The sequence below is a fragment of the Lithobates pipiens genome, unplaced genomic scaffold (genome assembly GCF_037356315.1).
Source record: "Lithobates pipiens isolate NorthernLeopardFrog02 unplaced genomic scaffold, aLitPip1_a1.2 Scaffold_30, whole genome shotgun sequence".
Lineage (NCBI taxonomy): Eukaryota > Metazoa > Chordata > Amphibia > Anura > Ranidae > Lithobates > Lithobates pipiens.
Window position 1 is genome coordinate 113821507 of NW_027507791.1, and position 15912 is coordinate 113837418.

Below are 15912 nucleotides of genomic sequence, written 5' to 3' on the forward strand. Positions count from 1 at the left end.
CCCTCCACTGTCAATCAGTTGGAGATCCCTCTCTTGTCACCATTCGGTCTCTTGGTGTCATGAAAACTTGTTAGAAGTGATTCTTGCTAACAGCAGAGAAACGAAGCAGGAGAAAGAAATGACACTTAATGAAATTCATTGAGACAAACACACTTTATTGAAGGATATGCTTTGTTCATATTTAATGTCTGAAGTTTACAACCACTTTAAACCTGCTCCCAACCCCATTCCAAGCCTATTCTAACTACTCTGTGAAAGTAAAGATGTCTATACTTACCTATGTTGAGGGCACTCCAGTCCAAGAGCTAGCATCAGTGAAGGAGAGATCGCTGACTAGAGCAAGTATAGACCTCTTTCTTTCACAGGGTATTTAGAATAGACTTAAAATGGGCCTCATTTTTGTGAGTGCATGAGCCTGCATTTGACTTGTTTTTGTTTTTACATTGTCAGTTCTTATTACTGGTCTTTATTGTTTTAAACACTTATTTTCCAGGCAGTATTGGAGACAATCCGAAAACTGATGAATACAGATTGCGTAGTTCCTGATTGGTTGCATGACATTATCTTAGGATATGGAGATCCAGGAAGTGCACACTACTCAAAGATGCCCAATCAGATTCCAACACTGGATTTTAATGACACTTTTTTGAGCCTGGACCATCTAAAGGCTTGTTTCCCTGGGTACCAAGTGAAGGTGACTGTGGAAGATCCATCTTTGCACAAAGCCCCATTCAGGTACTTTTTAGCTCTAAGCAAACTTTATTATGCCATATGACTGTTCCCAGTGCAAGTTTGAAACGGATTGCTATTTCTTTATTTTTTGTGACTGTTTTACATTTTTTTTTATAAAAACAATCTTCAGTTGAATTCAATCCATTATGCCTTCATTTAAAACTTAAATTTAAAATCCGGCTTTTTTTATTTTTTATTCTGTTTTGCTAGGATTACATTTCCTGTGTATGGTGGAAAAGGAAAGAAAAGGAAAGACAGCAGTGACGAAGAATCTGCAGAAGAGGAGCCACCTACATTAATTGTGGAACCTCATGTCATCCCTAACCGTGGTCCATACCCCTACAATCAACCTAAACGGTATTAATTCAAATGACAATATATAAAATTGTTACTACAGCAGTTACAGGAAGAAACTAATGCCGCGTACACACGACCGGTTTTCCCGTTGGAATAAACTCTGAAGGTTTTTCCGACGGAGTTCCGCTGAAACTGTCTTGTGTACACATAACACCAAAGTCCAATCGTCAAGAACGCGTGACATACAGCACGTACAACGGGACTAGAAAAGAAGTTCAATAGCCTCCGTCTCCTACTTCAGAGCCTGCGTTGTTTTTGGTCATCGGAACAGCAAACAGATGAGCGGTTTTCCCGATAGGAATTGGTTCCGTCGGAAATATTTAAAACATGTTCTATTTCTAGGTCCGTCAGAATTTTTGGAATAAAAAGTCAGAGAAGGCATACACATGATCAGAATATCCGATGAAAAGATTCCGTCCGACTTTTTCTGTCGGACATTCCGCTCCCGAGTACACGGCATTAGATGCAATTTAATCAAGAAATTATAAGAGGCCATCTTTAGCAGTGCCTTGCTGCATGAGGACCCAGTTAGTTAGAACACAATTCCAGTAGAGGTGGAGTTCTCTGACTAGTCTAGAGAGTAAAAACCCCTTTTGCTAATAGGCCTATAGAGTGAGCTCAGGTCAAATCTTTTGCCATTTCTTATTTCTACCATTATTATGTAAAGAAGATAAATCTGTACTGTACTAAAAACAAACAAGTTCTTATGAATTGCTTACCTAATTGTTGAATTCTTGGCTAACTTAGCTTGAGAATACACACATTTCAAAAGGCATTTAACTGTGCAAAATGTCATCTACTAATATTACTTTGTACCCCTAAAAATGCCTATGACATCAAGCCTTAATGACACAATCAAACAAAACTGTCACCTGTATTGTTTCTAGGAATACCATCCAGTTCACTGCAACACAAACAGAAGCTATTCGTGCAGGAATGCAACCTGGCCTGACCATGGTAAGAAGAATCTTGTCAAAACGAATGAGTTTCAGTGTATGAACATACCAACGTACTTATGTATCAGGGTGCACTGACAGTGTTGTAAATGTGCTTCTACAAAATTAGCAAATGTAAGCATCTATTTAAGACATCCATTGCCCTGGAGAAACTGGAATGTTGATGCCACTTCTACTGATAAAAATTGAATATTTGTTCACTGCATGGTAAGACCAATGGCCTAAAGCAATTAAAAGCTTTCAAAAAAGCCTATACAGTTTTCAAGTTATTGTACAAATGCTTGAAACTTGAGCGCACAGTGCCTGCAGTGTTTTACCATGCCCCCCCCCCCCCCCCACAGAGGCATTCATATACTGCAGATGTCAATTTGGTCACCTATTGGCAGCAGTGGCGGCCTGTCCATTAGGGGCGCACGGGCACCGCCCCACCATCCATGCGTCCAGCCCCCTGATCTACATACAGGGCGCTGGTCTATGGATTTCAATAGGGGTGGGAGAGAGCACATGATTAGAGCCAGAGGATCCTCCCCGCCAATCAGGAAGCAAGTTGTGAGACCTGTTTCCTGATTGGCCAAAATATAAGGTGACCCTTTTCGACGCCTAGGAGGAGGAGAGAAGAGACGTGTGGCGGAAGCCACCGTGCTGGATAAGAGGACACCATAGTTGAAGCCCCCGCACCCTAGATGGGGTAAGTGCCAGACCAACCCGCAACCGGAGGGTGTTTCCTTTATGGCCTGTCAGGGTGTCCGTCTGCGGCCTGTGAAGCCTCCAACACTGTTAGGCCCCTTTCACACTGGGGCGGTTTTCAGGCACTTTGGCGCTGGAAAAAGCCTCTGCTAAGTGCCTGAAAACCGCCTCCCATTCAATCAAGTGTGACTTTTCACACTGGGGGCGCTTGCAGAACGTTCCGAAAAGTCCTGCAAGCAGCATCTTTGGGGTGATTTGGAATGGTATATTGGACATTGGAATGCTGTATTTAGCGCTCCCAAAACACCCTGCCCATTGGAACGAATGGGCGGTGCCTGAAAAGCGCTTCAGAAGCGTCACAACACAGGAGTTTTTAACCCCTTTTTTGGGGTTAAAAGCACCCCACTATTGGCCGAAAAGCGCCGCTTAAACAATGCTAAGGTGCCGCTAAAACGAGCAGCGCTTTACTGCTAACACGGACCCAGTGTCGAGGGGGTCTTGGAGCTTGTTCACGCTTGACTAAATTTCTAACGCTCCTATAGTATTTGTATGGCTTTAGTATGGGTGTCAGACAGGCGTCAATGAGCTTTAGTATGGGCATTAGACAGGTGTTTTACAAGCATTAATTAGGAGTTAAAGATGCTCCACAAACGCCCCATGGGCAGTTTTGAAGCATTTGACGAGCAGTAAAACTGCTCCACAAACGCTAATTCCATTGCAGTAAATAAACAAATCTTAACGCCCGGCAACCACTCCGCAACTGCCTGCCAGAGCATTTGCGAGACGTTGCCATAGACTTGAATGGCGTCAAGCGCTTCCTGACTCAACATGAGGCTTCAATTTTGAAGCGACGCTAGCGCTTAGTGTGAACAGCACTATGTGCTGTCTATTGTATCTTGTGCATAGATAGGCACTTGAGGGGCACCTCTCAAATGGCTTCTCTTGATGCCAGTGTGAACTCAGCCTAAGTGATCTTAGAGAACAGTGTGAGTTTTCTCTGCCTGTGCTGAACATTTACACACACTGCTATCCATAATAACATGCAGGCATTCTGCTCCATACAACCTTCAGAGCTGGTAGCTTCACAAGCAGCAACAAGTCCCCTTGGTGATGTCAGGGTTAGTACAGGGCCTGCTACAAAAAGTTGAGACACTGCAAAAACACTTCAGGGCCTTTACTGACACAAGAACAATGACTTGTTAAATCAGTGGCAACATTGGTAAGTGCCAATTTCATGTACGTAAGTGGGCTGATCAGTGTGGTTTGGCGATGGTGTTTCTTTTAAAAGTGAAGCACCACACAAGCAGTCCAGATGTGATCAAAGCAGGGAGGACCCCCTAGTGTGAACTTAAGCCTTTTGTTTAAAGGATGCCAGGACCTGTCATTTGTATTATAGAAATCACAAAGCAAATGGCAGACTATCTGCAAAGTATCCAGAACAATGATCCACCTGTATGATGGACACACAAACACCATTTTTCTAGAGTTCAGGATGTGGAAGAATCTCCTTTATAATAATTTTCTATAATGAACAATACATAAAGCAAGAGAACTGCTATAGTGAATGTGAAGACATTTTATAGCAACAATGAGAAGGGCGATGAGTATGGGGTTGCGGTCATATACTGCATATGAACTAATGCATGATCTGCTGTGATAAGGACTTTCTCTTTCTCTATAGTTAGAACCCTGAGACAATGTGAAGCGCTTTGTATATACATCTGTACATCGTTACTGTATGAAGGCAGTGAATGGTGTTCAGTAGCTGTATGGGATTCTACCATCCTCTGTTCTGTTTCACACGGGGCTATTACCTCCTGCTGCTGAGTCTGTTTCTTTTCACTATGACTTGTAAACACAGGTGCATGAGCAACATCCACGTCTCTGCTTCCTGTCACACCACATTCAAGTGGGTTTGGCAGGATGCAGTTACATATCTCTCCAGTAGAGGGAGTTATGGTATAGCCGCTTAGAACGTGCTATATTCTGTGCTGGTTATGTATAAATCTACTAACAACTTTCATACAAGAGATGTGTTGTGAGATAGAAAAGTAACACCTAGAGAATTAATGTTGCAACAAGACAGGAAATTTGTGTAGAGAATATGCAATTTATGTTGGGAAATTGTAAACAGTGGTTGCATAGAGCCATCCAGCAGATTGGAGAACAACCCACATTTTCAAACTATAGTCATGATATTCTGCATTGGAATATTTTGCGTTAAACATGTTAGGTGTTCTGGTTAGTGTCTGGATGTTCTGATAATTAGCAGATAGTTATGCACAGCGTGACAGAGAGTGGCACTGTTACTCTTATCTGTCGAGCCAGGTGTCGGCTCTCATGTTCTAACCCACCTTAGAGAAATGACAGCAGAATATGATTTATCTTGAGCTTCACTGTTACATTGTATTTGCTTTGTTGTGTATAACTAATCTCTAAAGAGCTTTCATTGCACTTTATTTTTTTTTTATTTTTTTAAGGTTGTTGGTCCCCCTGGCACAGGTAAAACTGATGTGGCCGTGCAGATCATTTCCAATCTCTACCACAATTTTCCAGAGCAGAGGACCCTTATAGTCACTCATTCCAACCAGGTAAAGCTTGTAAATGCACAGAGAGCGATCAGCTTGTCAGAACATAGATCTGTAGCACCTGTTGTGCTTGTTAAATTAAATGATCTGTCATTGGTTTAATCGGGAAAGGAGAGACCTACTTCTACTAAATCATTAGTAAACTTACCTCAATTTCCATAGTTGAATCCATAAGCAGTGAAAACACTCATTACCTTTACTGTGGGGACACAGGGATGATCTGCAATCTACATGCTTGAAGATATTAGTGATTATTATTATTATATAGGTTTTTATATAGTGCCAACAGTTTGCGCATCGCTTTACAACACGAGGGCACACATTACAGTTACGTTACAATTTGGTACAAGAGAAATCGGAGGGCCCTGCTCGTTGGAGCTTACAATCTAAAAGTTATACTGCCAGATATGATTTATTAGACTTTGTCAATACCTGCATTGTCTTAATACAGTTGCCAAACGTCCACACGTATTGCAGTATATGCAAACTAATCCTTGTTTGTATGCAAGCTTTTGCTAGAAGTATGTAAGTTTGAATAGCAGTGTTCAGAGGGTTAATTGAGAATTTCCCTTAAGATATCACACCGGGGCACTGTTGCTTTTATTTATTTCTCTTTGAAGTATACATTCTTAAAATTGTTGACAAAAATTGTCCAGTGTACAGTGTCCTAATGGTTTTCTATAGGCTTGTTGTACAGAATTGTGCAGTCATTCACGGGTGTGAAGTTGATTCTAAAATGTACCCAGCATGGCCTGGGGAAGCTCTCGAGTCATTTGATCCTGGTGTGCTGTCTGAATACTGCACTGTGTGTTTAGATCACTTCTTTCTATGGAATGTCTCGCTCTCTGTCTTGGTGTAATATTTGTTTTTACCCCCTGTGATCTCAGGTTCCAGTCCCCACCCTCTGTATTCTAATGGTGATGTCCCATATGTTCTACTCTGCCCATAAGAGGGATAAATAGTTTAATGGTGACTCTCTTCTCCGCCCAGTGCTGGTTGGTCCCCTGCAAATAACTAGTCTAATTCTCACTGTCCAAAACTGGCTTTACTATTGCTGTGCAGCATTTTTAGATCCTGCAGGTTTAAATTAAATATGCAGCCTGTGAATTACCATTGCATTCTGCACCATCAATGGAACAAAGAAGAAATAACGGTTATAACAGTCCAATGCTGCATCATATATACTGTACATTAATTGAATACGCTGCACTAAAAATCATATAGATTGTAGTGTATACTAAAACTATATAAAAGTAATCAAATTAATATAACTAATAAATGGGTATAATATGCACACAAAACCAAATTTAAAGTGCCTCAGGCAATATAACTTATAATATATAGAAAAAGTGCTCCTGTGCAATATATAGTGTTCAAATATGTCATAAATGACGGTTATAAAAATAGGGGATATGTGATTCAGATCATAAGACAAAATGTGCATTTAAACCGCATCCAACTGCGTCTCTAATAAGGTGATAAAAGTTTGTGTAATTCAGGAACAATAAAAGGTGTGATCCCAGACTTGCTGGGGTGTCATCATTCAGGTGCCCCCCCTTAGGTAGTAAACGCTCACCTTGGAGCGTGCGACTTTGCGATTAAGCCAAAGCACGCATGTGAACCACCTCTGGGCTCTTCAAAATGTTAGACTCCTGGGTTCCTCAGCATAGTTATCCGGGATTTGTGAAAGGAAACACTCAATAGTGCAATGAAGTTTTAAACAATTTATTTCACTAAAGCAAAGATCCCCATCTGAGGTACTCGCATTTATCAGGTTATGTTAGTGCACCATTCTATGATGAACATGCAGCAGATTATACTAGGGTGGTATGGGGATGATACGAGCGTCCTCCTTGGCTTACAAGATGTCTTGTCATGCCATCCTGACCCCTCCCCAACTAGCGTCCATACAGGGATATCCTATCTACTTTAGGGGCAAATATATTTCCCCCTGAAGTAGATAGGATATCCCTGTATGAACACTAATAAACACTTTTTTTTTTTTTGATCTTTTGCTTTTAACAGTAAAGAGATTTGGCATCTTTTTGACCCCAGATCTCTCCATGAAGAGGACCGGTCATCCCTATTTCTTTGTTTACATTCCTTGTAATAGGAATAAAAGTGTTAAAAAAAAAAAAAAAAAAAAAATTAAAGAGACTGTGTGTAAAAAAAAAAAAAGCCAGTTATTAGGATTAGGGGGCAATTACTTTTTCACATAAAGCCAGGCAGGTTTGGACAGCTTTTTTGCCTTAATAAATGAAGCCATCGTTTAAAAACTGCATTTTGTATTTACTCGGGTTATCTTTGTGTAATAATATTTGTTTGATGATCGGAGTCATTTAAGTGTGACAAACATGCAAAAAAATTTAAATCAGAAAGGGGGCATATACGTTTTCACAGCATTGTGTATATATTTTGACCCCTTCACATGTAAGTGCCATTGATAATTGACAATATAAATATACCCATCTCTGCGTGTTTCATGACGAAATCTGCTTTTTCAAGACTTCCTTTTTCTTGTGGACATACATGCTTTTGGATGGTAGCATTTGAGAATCTGATTTTATATGATAGGGTACTTACAGTGGTGTGAAAAAGTGTTTGCCCCCTTCCTCATTTCCTGTTCCTTTGCATGTTTGTCACACTTAAGTGTTTCGGAACATCAAACCAATTTAAACAATAGTCAAGGACAACACAAGTAAACACAAAATGCAATTTGTAAATGAAGGTGTTTGTTATTAAAGGTGAAAAAAAATCCAAACCATCATGGCCCTGTGTGAAAAAGTGATTGCCCCCCTTGTTAAAACATACTATAACTGTGGTTGTCCACACCTGAGTTTAATTTCTCTAGCCACACCCAGGCCTGATTATTGCCACACCTGTTCACAATCAAGGCATCACTTAAATAGGAGCTGCTTGACACAGTAAGGTCCACCAGAAGATCCTTAAAAGCTACACATCATGCCGAGACCCAAAGAAATTCAGGAACAATTGAGAAAGAAAGTAATTGAGATCTATCAGTCTGGAAAGGGTTATAAAGCCATTTCCAAAGCTTTGGGAATCCAGCGAACCACAGTGAGAGCCATTATCCACAAATGGCGAAGACATGGAACAGTGGTGAACCTTCCCAGGAGTGGCCGGCCGCCCAAAATTACCCCAAGAGCGCAGCGACGACTCATCCAAGAGGTCACAAAAGACCCCACAACAACGTCCAAGGAACTGCAGGCCTCACTTGCCTCAGTTAAGGTCAGCGTTCATGCCTCCACCATCAGGAAAAGACTGGGCAGAGTTCCAAGGAGAAAACCACTGCTGAGCAAAAAGAACATCAAAGCTCGTCTCAATTTCTCCACAACACATCTTGATGATCCCCAAGACTTTTGGGACAACATTCTGTGGACCGATGAGACAAAAGTGGAACTCTTTGGAAGGTGTGTGTCCAAGTATATCTGGTGTAGAAGGAACACTGCATTTCATAAAAAGAACATTATACCAACAGTAAAATATGGTGGTGGTAGTGTGATGGTCTGGGGCTGTTTTGCTGCTTCAGGACCTGGAAGACTTGCTGTGATAAAAGGAACTATGAATTCTGCTGTCTACCAAGAGATCCTGAAGGAGAATGTCCAACCATCTGTTCATGTACTCAAGCTGAAACGAACTTGGGTTCTGCAGCAGGACAATGATCCTAAACACACCAGCAAGTCCACCACCGAATGGCTGAAGAAAAACAAAATGAAGACTTTGGAGTGGCCTAGCCAAAGTCCTGACCTGAATCCTACTGAGATGTTGTGGTATGACCTTAAAAAGGCCGTTCATGCTCGAAAACCCTCTAATGTAACTGAATTAGGACAATTCTGCAAAGATGAGTGGGCCAAAATTCCTCCAGGACGCTGTAGAAGCCGCATTGCACGTTATCGCAAACGCTTGGTTGCAGTTGTTGCTGCTAAGGGTGGCCCAACCAGTTATTAGGTTTAGGGGGCAATCACTTTTTCACACAGGGCCATGATGGTTTGGATTTTTTTTCACCTTTAATAATAAACACCTTCATTTACAAATTGCATTTTGTGTTTACTTGTGTTGTCCTTGACTATTGTTTAAATTGGTTTGATATTCCGAAACACTTAAGTGTGACAAACATGCAAAGGAACAGGAAATGAGGAAGGGGGCAAACACTTTTTCACACCACTGTATGCCTTTCTTTTCTATGTCATATCTTTCCTTTGACATTAAGCTGCTTTACTTGCTCTGGCCCAATAATTTGGAAAGAATTGAGGAGGCCAGCTATGGGAGCTTCCATAAGAAATGACACTTTGCTACAATGTAAAGTAGTGAGTGTACAGCTTCTTTAACAGTGTAAATTTGCTGTCCCTTCAATATACCTCAACACAGCCATTTAATGTTCAAACCACTGGCAACAAAAGTGAGTACACCCCTAAGTGAAAATGTCCAAATCTGGCTCAGTTTCCAGCACTTCTTAACCCTCTTGGGCATGGAGTTCACCAGAGCTTCACAGTTTGCCACTGGAGTCCTCATTCACTCCTCCATGACGACATCACAGAGCTGGTAGATGTTGGAGACCTTGCACTCCTCCACCTTCCCTTTGAGGATGCCCCACAGATGCTCAATAGGGTCGTTATGTTGGAATATTGCCCTGCTGCCCATTCTCCAAAGGGAGAGGATCATGCTCTGTTTCAGTATGTCACAGTACATTTTGGAATTTGTGGTTCCCTAAATGAACTGTAGCTCCCCAGTGCCAGCAGCACTCATGTGGTCCCAGACCATGACACTCCCACCAACATGCTTGTGACTGTAGGCAAGACACTTGTCTTTGTACTCCTCACCTGGTTGCTGCCACACACTCTTGACACCATCTGAACCAAATAAGTTTATCGTGGTCTCATCAGACTACAGGACATGGTTCTAGTAATCCATGTCCTCAGTCTGCTTGTCTTCAGCGATTTTGCGGGCTTTCTTGTGCATCGTCTTACTAGAGGCTTACTTCTGGGATGTCAGCCATGCAGACCAATTTGATGCAGTGTGCAGCATATGGTCTGAGCACTGGCAGGCTGACCCCCACCTCTTCAACCTCTGCAGCAATCATACGTCTATTTACCAAAGACAACCTCTGGATATGACGCTGAGCATGTGCACTCAACTTCTTTGGTCGACCATGGCGAGACATGTTCTGAGTGGAACCTGCCCTGTTTAAACTGCTGTATGGTCTTGGCCACCATGCCGCAGCTCAGTTTCAGGGTCTTGGCAATCTTCTCTTAGCCTAGGCCATCTTTATGTAGAGCAACAATTCTTTTTTTTTCAGATCCTCAGAGTTCTTTGCCATGAGGTGCCATGTTGAACTTCCTGTGACCAGTATGAGAGAGAGACTGATAACACCAAATTTAACACCCCTGCTCCCCATTCACACCTGAGACCTTGTAACACTAACGAGTCACGTGACACCGGGGAGGGAAAATGACTGATTGGGACCAATGTGGACATTTTCACTTAGGGGTGTACTCACTTTTGTTGTCAGCGGTTTAGACATTAATGGCTGTGTGTTGAGTTATTTTGAGAGGACAGAAAATTTACACTGTTATACAAGCTGTACACTCACTACTTTACATTGTAGCAAAGTGTAATTTCTTCAGTGTTGTCACATGAAAAGATATAATAAAATATTTACAAAAATGTGAGGGGTGTACTCACTTTTGTGAGATACTGTGTGTATGTATTTATGTGTGTGTGTTTGTGTGTATATATTATAATATATAGCAAAACATTTTTGGACAGCAGCAACTCTTAGAGCTGCTATATTTACAAAGCAACTGAGAACTTAAATGTTGGATTTTAGATGAGAATTTTGTCCAGATGTCTAGTTGCTTGATAAAAGCACTACAGGCCTAAGACACTCTCATACTATCACTATAGTTTCAGCAGATACTGACCAACTTAAAACTACATAACAAGTGTTGATAAAGCATCTCAGTAAATAGAACAAATGGCTTTAAGTGCAAAAGAGTAAAAAAAAAAAAATCCCTAAATATTTGTATGGGTAGATAGATTGCTAATGATGTTTAATGTTGTTTAATGGATATCCGTGTACGTTTACTACTTCTGCCCTAATTTTACTATGCATGGGTAACGTATCAATGTTTTGAAGTGCTGCAAAGGACTACCTGTTGTGTTGTGTCGTGTCTTGGTGCTTTGAAGATTCACCAGCTTGTTATATGAGCATGGAGCTACTAACCACCCTTTTTTTCCTAGAACATCAACTATCAGTTTCTAAATACCCTTCTCTTGTCTCTACCAATCTACATACAGGCCCTAAACCAGCTGTTTGAGAAGATTATGGCCCTAGATATTGATGAGAGGCACCTCCTGCGTCTGGGCCACGGTGAGGAGGCGCTGGAGACTGAGAAGGATTTTAGCAGGTGAGCTACAAGTTTAACCCTCTAATGCCCAAGATCTGCTAAATTATTATTTTATTAATCCCAGAAAACCCAGAAGTCTCTGAACTGCTTGTGAAATCTTTAAAAAAAAAAAAGAAAAAAGTATCTCCATCAATTGGTAAAATATAATAATATATACAATAATATTGCTTAATAAATAATCTTTCTAAAATGTGTTTACATACAAATATGAATTATAACATTGACAACAGTTGTATACACAGGCGATGTGCGGGGGTAATTTTACAACATGATGTATGTAGCTTATTAGTTGGTTATTGTTTAGCAATGGCAATTCTTTAGATACAGACAAGCTGAATTTTGATTGATGAGAATGCTTGCTGGATATTGCTGCAAAGCCTTGTTGTTCTTTATACTTTAAATTCCTGTATAGTCCAAATGCAGAGACAGTTCTCGATAGCATATGATTTATCATTTGATGCCAAATTTTACTTGACATGAGGACTAGAAAACGCAAATTACTGTTTCAGTAAGTCAAAGCCATGGAGAAAGTTTAAAGCAAAGTTTGTAACCAAATAAAGACAGCAGAGGACAAGGTCAGAGATTCTTCACAGGACATTCCTGGCTGACTTTTTTTGCATTAGGTGCGCCATGCCTTGCCATCACTCTCCTGCCAATCTTGTTCAGTTGTGGTTAAAAAAACAACACTGTGGTGATATTAATCCAATGTCCAAGAGGGCTAATTCAAAGAGAATAACTGAAAGCAAAATTCAGTTTCCTAACTTTATATACAGAAGCATTGTTTGTACCCATATCTTGTCTGCTTTGTGTTGTGTTTTCATATGGAAGAGGGAAGGTAGTCACATCTCATGTCAAGTGGAGTCAGGATAAAAAGCAAGGCAGTAGGAGTTTTTTTTGTCTTGTTGGATGCTGAATGCCTGTGTGTGACGGATCCACAAGTGTTCACTGAATACATACTGTGCCAGTTCTTTTCCATTCCCCTGCCATGGAAGCAACTGAACACGAAACCCAGGAATACAGAAAGTACATGTGTACATTATGAGTGATAGCTTATCACAAACCTTACTATAAATATCCTGTGTGTCAGAAAGGGTTGTCACTGTGCTGGTGTATCTTACATGTTACCAGGCTTATTCATTTGAAAAAAAAATAAAAAATCACCATTACACACTGATCTGACTACAGAATACTTAAGTCTTGCTGACATTGTGTGCATTTTTCACCATGGCGCTGTTTTTCACGCGGCCACATGGATTATGCTGCTTTAAAAGGTTCACTGCAGTTTTATGTAGCAGTTATTGTGAGCAACCATCAGAAATCCAAATTTAAGTGGGCAAAATAAAAATGTAAGCGTGTTCCTAATTGTTTGTCACATCCCAGGCCCCTTTCACATGGGCGGACCAATGAGGTCCACCTGTCAGTTCTTCAGGTGGACCTGATTAGACCCTCCATTCACCTCTGGAGTAACGGAGGTAAGCGGACATGTATCTATTTACACCCTCCAAAATCCAATCTGATCGGCTAAAAACAGATGGATGGGGGTTGTTTCCCATCCATCTAGTGCAGGGATATGCAATTAGTGGACCTTCAGCTGCTGCAGAACTACAAGTCCCATGAGGCATAGCAAGAATCTGACAGCACAAGCATGACACCCAGAGGCATGATGGGACTTGTAGTTTTGCAACAGTTGGAGGTCTGCTAATTGCATATCCTTGATCTAGTGCAAGGGTCTCCAAACTTTATAAACAAAGGGCCATATTATTTTCCTTAAGACTTAAGGGGGGCCAGACTGTGGCCATTGGGAGTTAAAAGGTCCTGACATCAGTGGGAATAAACAATGCCCCATTGTCATTTGTAGGAATTGTGCCCCATCTTTGGTGTCATTGGGAGGAATTCTGCCCCTTCATTGGTGTCAGTGGGGTGGGGGGGGGTGGGGGGTCTGGGGAATTATGTCCCATTGTTGGTATCAGTAGATGAAAATAGTGCTGTAAGGGCCAGATAAATTCAAGCAAAGGGTGATCTGTTGAAGTCTCACAGCCCATAGTGAAGAGTGGGCTGTGGCTGTGTCTGTGTCCGCTCTGCATACGTGGAGCGGACATGGACCAGCTATCTGCTCAGTGGGGATCAGCAGACAGATTCCCCTGCTGAGCAGGCGGACTCCTGGCGGAGTCTGCCTCATGTGGAAGGGACCTTAAACTTTGGGAAAAAAAACATTGTTATTTGAAATCAGCTGGGTAATACGTTCCCTATAACCCTACCCCACGTGTGAGCCCTAAGGTGGTGGACCTCCTTTACCTTGTAGAGGTCACTCTTAGCTTAACTAGTTTATTATTTTATTGTTTAATCTTTGGATTCTTCAGCTCTTCAATCCTCTCCTTCACTGTGATTGGCGCAGCTTTGGTAAAATTTTGGGAACTATACCTGGACCCCACTCCATGGGTACAGCCTGTAAGGTTACTTCGGAACCACCTCCTGCAGGAGCACTCACCTTGGCACTTGTAGGGTGCTACACAGGTCCAGGACTGTGGTCCATTGCTATGGAACTCAAACCCTGAAGACCTTTTGGGGGCTATGCACACTGAGGGGCAAAGCCTAGACTTTTTTTACACAGTCCAGTGTAATGAATAGGTAAGACAGGGTCACTAGAAGGTATAGCTTTCACTACAAATCCGATGCACCAATAAAAGGCTTGCAGCCCTCCTACACACAGGTCACACTGTAATTTTTCCGCCTCACCCCCCTTTGCAAAAAAAAGCGCAAATTGTTAAAAGAAAAAAAAAAAAGGCCAGTGATGTAAGGGAGGGCATACACCTCTTCACACTTAACTATTTGTTACCAAAAAGATTTTAGTCTCCTGTTCTCCTTTAAAGTGTAAATAAGCCAGTTGTGTTTTTTTATTTTTTATTGGGATAGAGTACAGGTTTGCTAAAATGCCTGTTCATTTATTTTTGCTGTTGGTCACGCTGGGGAGATTCGCTTCCTGTCTCAAAGACACAAAAGACAATAAAAACAGGAATTCTAAGCCTCACCTACTCTATTCAAATCTGTAAAAAATGCTTTGTGTATACATACACTAATAATAAAAATACTTGGTGTTGTGTTTGCGTTATAAAATGGTCAGTGCAGTTTAGTCTGTGTGCACAGGCACTCCACTATGTAGCCTACCCGGACATTGTAAAGTTATATTTTCTGCTTATGACATAATGATTTTCCTGTGGTAAGTCATTATAGGTATTATAGATTATAACAATCTATCCATGTTGCCAGGTATGGAAGAGTCAATTATGTGTTATCACGACGCCTGGAGCTGCTAAAGGAAGTGGGGCGTCTGCAGGAGAGTTTAGGAGTCCCTGGAGATGTGTCCTATACCTGTGAGACGGCTGGCCATTTCTTTTTGTATCAGGTAAGTCACCTGACTCATATCAGTCTTCCAGCCAAGCTGGCAGTTTCCATTCTATACTAAAATAAACTGCAGTAATCCAGAAGTGTAGCTCTGGGGCCTGATTTACTACACTGTTGTGTTTGATAATGTACAATAAATGGTATATCAAGTGGAATTCTCAAATCCTTAAATCCCCTTTATTGTTTAAAAAAAAAAAAAAAAAGATCGCAGAACGAGACAAAAAAATTGGTTTAAAAGGTTCTATTGAACTGGCCAATGCTGTCCAAACATTCGGCCCGTGTACTAGGCTTAAAGCAGAGTTCCACCCAAAAGTGGAATTTCTGCTTATCTGTCTCCCCCCCCCCCCCGCCACATTTGGCACCTTTTTGGGGGGGGGGGAGGACAGGTACTGTTCCACTCATCCAGAGCCGGCGCCGCCTCACGCTAGTTCGGCCTCCTTCCTCCGCCGAAAGGCTTCACTGCTGGGTTCAGTCACCAGGTCACCAGTCACCAGGAATATCAGTGGCTGCACCCGACAGCCGATCCGAAGATTGACTGGGCTCCCTTGACAGGTAAGTGTGTGTGTGTGTGTGTGTGTGTGTGTGTATGTATGTATATATATATATATATATATATATAATCTCTATCCATCCATGAAAAGACAGCAGCTACATTATAGTTGCTGACTTTTAATTTTTGTGAAGGGGGGGGTGGCTGGACCTCCTCTTTAAGTAATATAGTAAATAGTCTGCCTAATATGGTAGTACAGTTTGTACCCTCTCCCA

General features: G+C 41.5%; 1 protein-coding gene across 1 annotated transcript in view; it reads left to right on the forward strand.

The window, feature by feature from the left end:
• AQR (aquarius intron-binding spliceosomal factor) overlaps positions 1-15912 on the forward strand; it is a 198646-nt gene that overhangs the window by 134009 nt on the left and 48725 nt on the right. The window contains exons 20-25 of the mRNA XM_077464777.1: positions 494-735; positions 943-1089; positions 1977-2046; positions 5213-5323; positions 11636-11745; positions 15013-15148. Coding sequence (XP_077320903.1) covers positions 494-735; positions 943-1089; positions 1977-2046; positions 5213-5323; positions 11636-11745; positions 15013-15148 — 816 coding nt within the window. The remainder of the gene's footprint in view (positions 1-493; positions 736-942; positions 1090-1976; positions 2047-5212; positions 5324-11635; positions 11746-15012; positions 15149-15912) is intronic.